Raw genomic sequence first — 10,497 nt, 5'->3', positions numbered from 1 at the left:
ATTATATTTGTCGAAGAATCCAAATTCCAACAAATGAGTGTCAGATCTCCTGTGCAATGTCAAAGGAAAAAAAAAAGTCGTCAGCAAATGCAGCATAGATTTCTCATGCATGGGAAAGGAGAATACTTAATACATAAAATGATATACCATGTTTTTATTAATATCAAAAGAGGGGCGTGGATATTCTTTACCTACATTGAATATACTATTAGGTATTGTGTACACTCGATCTCTGTTAACTTCTCACAGATAAATAAATAATAATAAATAAATGCAAACTATGTTAACTTATGCAATATTTGTAGTAATGTATGATTAACATATGGATCATTAATATAACATAAAATATTTCCTTTCATAGGAAGAAGAATATTTAATGAAATAAATGAATAAATGTAACTGTCTGGATTCCTTTCATATGTCATGATCACGATATGGCTGAAATACTGCCGATGTGACGTTAAATCTTAACTCACTCACTCACTCATATGTCATGAAGAACTAACAACAACTTACTGACAACTTTTGCTGGGATAATAACTCCTTGCCCCAACAACAAAAACAGAATCCATCATGATAACGGCACGAAATCATAATTCAAAGCATACACAAATAATATCCGGTATCTTCGGGCATGTCTTGTTGAGTTTCAAAGAGCATCAGAATGTAGAATAAATTTGTTGCAATCAATTATTGCTGAAATATATCTGTTTTGATCAAAATTGAAAGGATAGAAAATCTATAATGAAAAGGGTTTTGTCATGGACAAAAATTACCTCAGAGGATAATCTTCTCGGGGGGTTTAAGAGGATTAAAATAATTCCAGCTAACACCAAGCACTGTAATAAAATATAGAAATTATGGCATACCTTCTTAACAATGCAATGAAAAGAATAGTGACTAACTAAGAAACCAAATTATATTTATCTCCGATACTATGCCCTCATCAGTATACACACACACATACACATACACATACACACAAACACATATATACACACCAACACACACACATAACAACACATACACACATAGGTATGTATGTGTGTTTGTGTGTTTATGTATGTATGTATGTATGTATGTATGTATGTATGTATGTATGTATGTATGTATGCCAGTAAATACGACCTCTATATGTCATTGGTATCAGATCTATGACTGCACTTCTACATATAGTTCAAAGTGAGAGATGAGTGACACTACTTTGTGAGAGGTTCCACAAAAATGCTGATACAAGCAATTAAAGGTTATACAAAATGAAGCAAATGAACAAAGTAAGATACGAGCTCGTATTTTAAAAGATAAAATAGAAACACAAACCCGTAGATATACTCCGAACAGTTGGAGTACATATATATATAAAGGTACAAAACTGTTTAGGGAAGTTTGGTACAGCATTTATCGTACAATCGTCATTAAATATGACTTAGTGTGGGGTGTGAGAACTTTTTGAAACTTGATATATCGAACATTGTTGTATATATATAAACTCACTGGAGTGTTATTTCTGTAGGTTAAGTAAGTGGTTATCAACACAATGTATTTATATATAAAAATATATGTTTGGGATGCATTCCTTGCATTTAAAGTGTGTTAGCATTAGTTGAAAAGAGCGATTCAGCATGAAACCAAATTTGAAATGGGGTAAAACAGTTGTTACATAGTGTATGAAATACCCTCTGAAGACATATATTGCAGTCTCAAATTTAGAAGTTTTAACTCAATTTCAGAAAAAAAATTACAAGGGTAGGCAATTAGAACAATCGGAGCAAAATATATTTTGACTTTTTGGTAAGTCGCCAGTCATTTCATTGGAATTTTAAGAGAGTATGTTATTACAGTGCTTGATGTTAGCCCAAATTACTTTAACCCTTTTAATCTTTCAGAGGAGGTTATGTTTTCAGGGGATTATTGTACGTATATATTTCGTATCAAGGTCTCTTGGCGCAATCCACCAACGATTGTCGAGTTTAATGATCTTCAAGTACGTTTCAAGGTCAAAGAGAAAATTTACTTTAGTGACAAACATATTTTCATTATTAATTTTCAATTCCTTTCCATATGGATACAAGCAGATATATTTCAGCAATTGATTGCAAGAAATTTATGATAATTCGTATACTCTTGCAAACTGTACAAGAGTTATCCGAAGATACCGGCTGTTATTTGTGTATGCACGGGATCTGTCAACTCAATTGTTGTATTTGAATTCTTCGTCAAAATATAAGTATGATTAAATTCCCTCGTTTGTTTCAAGAAAAGGATCATGTACTCCTTATCAACTCGTATAGCGTTTCCACTGCAAATCGACACACTGGTTGATCAGCCTGTATTTGTACACTTCGTCATCACTCGTTTAGTCGTGTCGAAACTGGTCAACGTACTGTTGAATCAAGTCACGCAAAAAACATCTTGAATAGCCTTATAAGAGTATTGAACAATATGTCACAATTAAGTTATTTGTCGAATATACGGTTGTGTAACCCATCATTTTGAACCCGAGGATGGATCTTTCAGTCATTTAAATTTATCGATGTTGACACCACCCTTTAATGACGATTGTACGATAAAGCCTATACCAACCATCCCTAACTTAACAGTTGTGTACGTTTGTCATAATACACAGTATTTCTCGAATTGTACATGTGAAACGCAAGCTCAACTGACAAAGATCATTTCTGGTCAATTGGCGTCTTGGACACTACGGTAGTAAGGTTATTACAATTTACGTAAGAATTTATTACATTTTACCGCAAGTAGAGATTATTACAATTTACGTCAATTTTTATTACAATTTGCGTATTACAATTTACGTCAAATATCATTACAATTTACGTTGTTATTACAATTTACGTCAAAATTAATACAGTCGTGCCTCGTTTATACGGACACTTGCGTCACTTCACAATTCGTCCGTATAAACGAATTTCCGTATAACTGAAACCAGCTTCTTACTGGAAGTCTGTCATGTCTGTCATGTCCGGATATCTGAAGTTCGTATAAGCGGGGCACGACTGTACAATTTGCTGCAAGTATTACATTTAACCTTTTTATTACAATTTACGTCGTAACAGGCTATATTCCGCGCACCTGGTCAATGTCAGTTCACTTGTATCAGTAATAGATGCACACATTTCATCACCAGAGAAACAAACTATTGTCTGATATTCACGATGGTATAGATGTAAATGTCAAAACAATGAGTGTGAGAGCTCAGATTGTCTGCTGCCTTGCTGGCGCTGGGTGACGGCGGTCTGTAAATAATCGAGTCTGGACCAGACAATCCAATGATTGAGCATCGATCCACGCAAATGGGATCAATGACATGTATCAACCAAGTCAGCGAGCCTGACCACCCGATCCCGTTAGTCGCATTTTACGACAAGCATAGTCGCCTTTTACGTCACGCATGGCTTTCTGAAGACCTATTCTACCCCGGAATCTTCACGGGTCTCACAACAAACAAAGAGAAAACAACCAAGTCTGCATATAAGGAATATTACTTACACTAATGACGAAAATTGCATAGTGCGTTTCAAGAAAATCCATTTGCTAGCGATAAACATTACATTAAGTTTTGGTCACTTAGTTGCAATCCGACTGAGGATCGGCTGTCAGGTGATTGCGAGCGACTATCTTTAGCAGCAAGTGAAGCAAACGTACATTAGCAGCACGAACTGAAAGAAACAAATGTGCAGATGTAGAATTTAAAGCGCTAATGACCAAGGGCACGGAAAAATAAAACCGCTCGCAGTCACCTCACTGTCGATTATTACCCGGATTGTAACCACGTGATGAAAACTCAATGATAATGTGTATGCAAAGAAAAAGGACACTGCGCTTTGGTTCCCCTCTTGTATATGAGCTGAATTGTAAAAACACACTGGGAGAAAATCCATTAAAGCTTTTGGCAATTACAAGTCGGTTCCTTCTTTGGGTGAGACGTTACTCTAGCATAGGCTGCGTACCGGTAATTAAGCACATTGACAGGTCACATAAAGGATATTTGTTATATTTTATGACAGACTGTTTTTAACTTGTTCTCGTCGCTATGTTGCCAAATCAATGCCCTGTCTGACCCGTGAAGATCCGGGGTCGAAGAAGTCTTTAGCAACCCATGATTGCCGCAAAATGCCACTATGCTTGTCGTAAGACGCGACTAACGGGATCGGATGGTCAGACTCGCTGACTTGGTTGATGCATGTCATCGTATCTCAAATCTGTGGATCGATGCTCATGATTTCAATCTCTGGATTGTCTGGCCCAGACTCGATTATTTACAGACCGCCGTCATATAGCTGGAATATTGCTGCGTGCGGCGTTCAACAACAAACAAACAATGCCCTGTCTTAAACATAGTTCATACTTTGGCAGAGTTGATTTACCTCATGTCATACGTGCGATAGTGAGTGAGTGAGTTCGGCTTAACGCCGCTTTTAACAATATTCCAGTTATATCACGGCGTGTCAGCTTAAAGTGGGAGGAAAGCCCCAAGTTATGCAGGTCTTAGACGTTTACCACTTCGGTGAAACCCACGAGCACGGGTATGGCGCTGAGAAACCTAGAAACATAATTGGGGAGAACCGGGATTCGAACCCATAATCATAGGTGTTTGGCGTGCCCAAGGGACGCAGCTCTGCACAGCGAATCGCGGCGCCTTAGACGACTGGGCCACCCGTGCCCCCAATACGTGCTATAGCCGCTACAGTATGTAGATGACCTCACAGTGAGTGATTGTTTTAAACTTTAACATCGCACCGGCATTGTTCCAGCCTTGTAGCGACGAGAACAAGTTATAGACTTTTAAATCAAAACATCAATGTAGTACATGACAGCAACTTGTCACACAGCACTTCAGGGTTGGGGATGATTCAGTATCCCAGCTTCCCACACGATACCCCATTCGGATTAACGCCAGAAGCGACAAACCACTCTCAATAATCATAGGAAAAATCTTATCCTGGGTAAGAATATGTCTCCAGCAACATATGCTGAGCGTTAGGGGCTACCAAATGGTTCGGGTGGTCAAACTCGGTGACTGGGTTGATTGCGTGTCAGCGTTCCCCGAAGTCGTGGATCCTGGCTCTGACATGTTAATCACTGAATGATAAGCATGTGTTGATGAATCTCTTTGAAATAGTCATGGCACTAGGTGTTCGCGAAAAGGTGAGCGTGTCCTGTCAAAATGTTCCACAAAACATCCAGAAGGGATGGTTATTTTCTACTTAGCTCGAAAGACACTCTCCGACAAAAGGCGCCATAACCGTTATTTACACATTTCCTTTGTAATCAAGATCCAATGGGTGACAACTTGATAAATTATGATATATTTCAAAAACGAAACAAACGTCATTATTGGTTCAGCTAAAATAATACCAAGGGGCAAAAAAAAAGATTAATTCAATAAGTATGTGATATGTCTTTATTAAAAACGTATAAAGTGATCAAAGTCTTTTTATGTGGTTGTCTCTTCGTAAATATTGGCAACTTGAAAAACAATTTTTATCATTAACGAGACATCCACGGAAGATCTGTTTAATTTAAATTTAAGATTTGATTCTGTATATTTTCAGTCATATGAGGACCTAATGACCTGATTAAGTAAGCACTGTGGGTAAACGTACCGTTTTAGACATACGTAGCGGTCCCTAACGGAGTGGACCATTGGTCAAGTTGCTGTATTTCGCTTGGTACAGCTTTAATCCCGAGTTGTGCAAGGATTCCCAGGTCAGAGGTGTCGGTCCCATTTCGCCCCGATCATAATCCTTCGTCTGTCAGCGCCATAGACATGTTCATATGTTTTCCCAAAAAGACAAACGTTCAGAACCAGCGTGTCTTTTGGCTGTGACATCAACTTCACAGAATTTGATCCCTGATTTTGGCTCCAAGTATAATCCTTCTTCTGTCAGCACCATAGTCATGCTCATTGGTTTCCTCGAAGAGGCAAATGATCACATCTAGCGTGTTTTTCTCCAATATCAAGCTGAAACTTCGTGATGATAACTGAGAAGGCGTGACTCCTTCAATTTCTGATTATTCCACTTTGAAGGAAGGAATGTATCCATAGCAAAAGCCCTTTTGAGAAACATCATGTCTGGGTCATGAAAATAACATTTCACTGTAACATGTGTACACAACACAGAAATTGTTTTGCAGAATTTTGAATTTGTTTACATATCCAAATTTATAAGATCCTACGGATCCATCTGCACCTCACTTAAACACCAGACACATGAGAGCTTCAAATAAAAGAGCGTCCTTTAAGTTGAGTATGTGCTTCAGGCAAACACATATTGTTTATGCCAACTGTGTGAGTGCTAGGTGCTACCGGTAGAGCGAACACCTGGTGTCATCACTGATTTTCAGGGATCCATTCATATGATTTTCACCGCTATTTGCTTTGTACGCCTAAAGGAATCTGTTTTGTCGAATAATCAAGATTGTGTATTCTCTTGCGTTCAGGTTATATATTATATATTTGATAAGGAAAATGAATGAGAACATGAAGTGTTTATTAGAAACCACCATCACTGCCTCCCGTGGAGATTAAATTTTACGAGACATATTAGCTATCTTTTGCTTTTATTCTCCGACTGGTGGTGATCCCTCAGACATAGTTGCGTTTCACTCGCGGGGAAAATGACAATAGTACCAGATGCTAATAATGCACCGGCTTCACAAGCTACATCAAAGTGCATAATTATATTTTAATGTCGTGGAACTGTTAATACCCCAAGGTACATCTTTGCTGGACTTCCTGATTGATAATGATATAGCCGGAATCGTACATTAGCAGGGATTTCTTATGAAAAAGGATAAAGTAAAAATGTTTCGATTAACTTCCTGACTTCTCGTTACATGTTCATAGCCATGGCTTCCTGTCTATACATTTAGATATATAGACAGCATGTCCCCGTGGGGATTCCGGATTAGAATGGGTCACCAGCAACCTATGCACGTCGTACTAGGAAACTAAACGTATAGGGTGCTCAGGCACGAAGACCAGGCTGATAGCGTGTCATTGTATCCTGACGGCATTCGTCCTTGTCCATGGTTTTAATCATGGATTTGTCAGGTCCAAACACTATTCTTTACAGGCTACCGTTATGTGGTTGGGCCATTGTGATTTAGACAAAAAACAAACAAACATGTTTGGCGGAACTTGACAATTATGGTATTTGAATCCAACAAATTAGTCGTGTACAAAGAATATAAATCTGTGTTAACTGTTGAATATTATTTGTCCACACTAACATGTAAAAAATATAGACATTTAATTGTACATACATATTTTTTTGTTACGAGTAGGAGAAATTTTGATTGTAAATGTAGGTAAACGTAGAAGGGTTGGGACTGGTAACTCGGGGAGGGGGCTATATGGCATTGAAAAACGTAAAAGACTCTGTTATGTTATATGCTACGAAGGCCTTATGGTGCCACTTTGGCATCAAAATTTTATTCTATTTTAAATCGAAATTGCTTTTTATATCATTTATTTGTTCACAAATGTTCTCGTTATTACAATTATTTTCTCGTTATTTCGATTATTTTCTCGTTACTTCAAGATTTTACTCTCGATTTTTAAGTTTATTTTGATTACCGAAATTTCAGGTTTTTAAAAAAAATTGAAATAAGGAGAAAATAATTGTAGTATGGAGGAAAAATTCTAAGTAAGGAACAAAATACTCGAATTTTCGAGTTTTTGTCTATAAACTTGCAATAACGAGCAAATAATTCAAAATTACCAGAAATTAATCGAAGTAACGAAAATTCGATTTGACCACAAATTTAAAACGTTATCAAAACGTTACAAGGCTGAATGAACACAGTCGCCGAAACGCGACAAACTTAGGGTCCACAGCTATAATACCCGTACCAAATACAGCACCATCGCAAAACACGTTCTGGTCGGTTTCATTCCAGCCACCATGAAACATTGACGTAAACATGGATTCTTTTGCCCGGCAGTTTACACGTTTTCTCTGAAACGAACAGATGAACTGATGTTTTTCACACTCTTTTGCGCTAATTCAGCATGTTCAGCGAAATGTTTTGTTTTGTTAACATCAATATTTTGTTTTTAATACACAGAAGCTCCACAGTGGTCTACGGTGATCCAATCTACTATTGAGTAAACATTTGTTGTTTGGGGTAATAGCGCTAATGATTACATTACCCTTTGTAGGTTTTTACACTCGGGTATTGATCACGTCAGTGCTGATTAAGGAGTTATATTTTTCAAGGTATTGTTGTACTGTTAATGTTTTTGCTTAACAACTACTCCCTATTGTTTAATCGTATGAACTGAGTTCTGTTTTGCTTCCAATTCGTCAGGAGAATATTATATATCCAAACTCTTTGGAAAGAAGGATTACATCTTCATGTGTAAAATGCTCAATGTCGTTTTTTAAAACTATTTAATTCTTCCTGATTAGGCTTAAACTTATTTTTATGAAAATGTTTCCCTGACACAGCAGATTCGTTGATAAAGGCTTAGATTTGTTTACCTTCTGTTGAATCATTGATTTTGTTTTCAGATAGACAGGCATTGCGGGGCCATCAACAAGAGTATATGAGGAAGATCAACAATACAGCTTTAATGTGTGTCGGATATTGACAAGTCGACCCTTCTCAGTTTCGTTGTTTCTTGAATTCCGCACTCAGGATGCTATGCGACGCTGATGCCAAAACACAAATCAAAATCAGTATGGACTGATGATGACTCGCTCACTGACGGTACATAAAATCAAATAGAGAACGACTTCCCTTCACAACCAACCATAACTCCTTGAAACGATGTTGAAGTTATCTTCCGGACAGGCTAATGAATTTTTAACCATTTAATGATCAAGGAGGCTATCGCTACTATATACATAGTAATATGCAAGTTAACATACCAAGAAATACATCAGTTAAAACTCAAAGAGACGACACAAGATTAAGGCCTTGAAACACACTGCAAATCATATACTAGCATTCCAAAATCTGTCAGTGATCAGTCCATTAAGTGACAACCCATTAAGATGCACGTTTGACGAACGGTCCACCATGAATGCAGGCAGTGATGTTGGTGGGGTCAATATCTCGTCAGACTACAATACAACCGCTCAGGAAAACAATCCATGGTATCAAACAGTTCTTCATTTTCAGACTGGAATTCTGATAGTTGTAGTCATTGTCGGACTTGTCGGCAATATTCTTGCGGCAGGAACATTCCTGAGTCCAAACCTCAGAAAAACGTCATGTTGTCTGTATCTAGCAACAAAATCCATCAACGATTTATTGTTCCTGATATCCCTGGTGATTGTGTGGCTCTATCGCCTGGACGTGCCAGTGTTTGATACAATTGGAGTGTGTCAAGCGACGGTTTTTGTGACGTATACAACTGGTTTCCTGTCCGTGTGGTTTGTTGTGATGATTACGTGGGAGAACTTTATCAGGGTATCCCTTCCAAGTCACGTGGCACGCCTGTGTAATGTGAAACGTGCTAAATACACCATCGTAATCCTGATAATCATCTCTGTAGGAATGTATAGCTTCAGTCTATGGACAACAGGACTGATAAGTTCCCAGATTAATTCAAGTTGCCTTGTGTTTGAAAAATACGAAAAATTGCTGGTTGCCATGACGTGTGTTGACTCTATATTAACATTGGTTATTCCTCTTATTGTCATGGTTTTCTTGAACATAGCTATTTCTATCACTGCCATCCAATCCCATGAGCGCAGGAAGAGATTGTTTGAAAGCATTCCAATGACGTCCATACAGAGGAGAAACGAGACTTCGGTGTTGGAAATGAAAGTTTCAAAACTGTTGTTTGCAGTTTCTATCATATTTCTTTTGCTTCATACGCCAAGCCATGTAATTAGAATTAAGATGATGGTACTACAGAGCATATATAAAACGAAGCCTAGTTTGAGTGACCGTGTTCTGCATAGAATCTTTGAACTGGTATACTACATGAACTTTTCAGTCCACTGCGGCGTGTATCTGGTTTTTGGTGACAATTTTAGGATGATTTTTAAACGATTGTATTGTTCGGAGTGTAAAAAGGCTGAAAACGTTCAAATTCATATATCTTCTAAACGGTGTTCGGAGACGGAAGCGATGTTTGAACAATGCAAAAACATTGATATTGAGTAAACTGAAAGACGATGACACTACAAACAAAGTGGAAAAATGTGACTGTCTTTGTAACATATATGTACACATACTTTATTGTGTACGTTTCTATTATTCCAAGCTAATGAATATACAGGTTTGTCGTGAATATATCCCCACAACGATTACATCACAGTAATACAATGCTATTTCCTTCGTTGTCTCTTTTTCGTCAATTATAAGACGATTATTTTGACATTTATTTTTTGTAAAAGTTATATTTCTAATATTTGTAAAGGCTGAAGTAGCATTATGTTTTTGTTATAATGATGTATATTTTACTTGCCTATACACATCAACGAATATTAACAGGACGTATTCATTTGTAGTATTCTC

At 37.4% G+C, this 10,497-nt stretch overlaps 1 protein-coding gene across 1 annotated transcript; it reads left to right on the top strand.

Annotated features, from left to right (window-relative positions):
- The first annotated feature begins 8,917 nt into the window (after positions 1–8,917).
- On the top strand, positions 8,918–10,143 carry LOC139449088 (G-protein coupled receptor 183-A-like). Its single transcript, XM_071230554.1, has one exon. It carries the CDS (start codon positions 9,049–9,051, stop codon positions 10,141–10,143), a length of 1,095 nt encoding a protein of 364 aa, XP_071086655.1. The 5' UTR covers positions 8,918–9,048.
- The last annotated feature ends 354 nt before the right edge of the window (positions 10,144–10,497 follow it).

The sequence above is a fragment of the Haliotis cracherodii genome, unplaced genomic scaffold (assembly GCF_022045235.1).
Source record: "Haliotis cracherodii isolate W230 unplaced genomic scaffold, xgHalCrac1.p SCAF_7, whole genome shotgun sequence".
Classification (NCBI taxonomy): domain Eukaryota; kingdom Metazoa; phylum Mollusca; class Gastropoda; order Lepetellida; family Haliotidae; genus Haliotis; species Haliotis cracherodii.
This window is presented reverse-complemented; position numbering and strand designations above follow the sequence as displayed.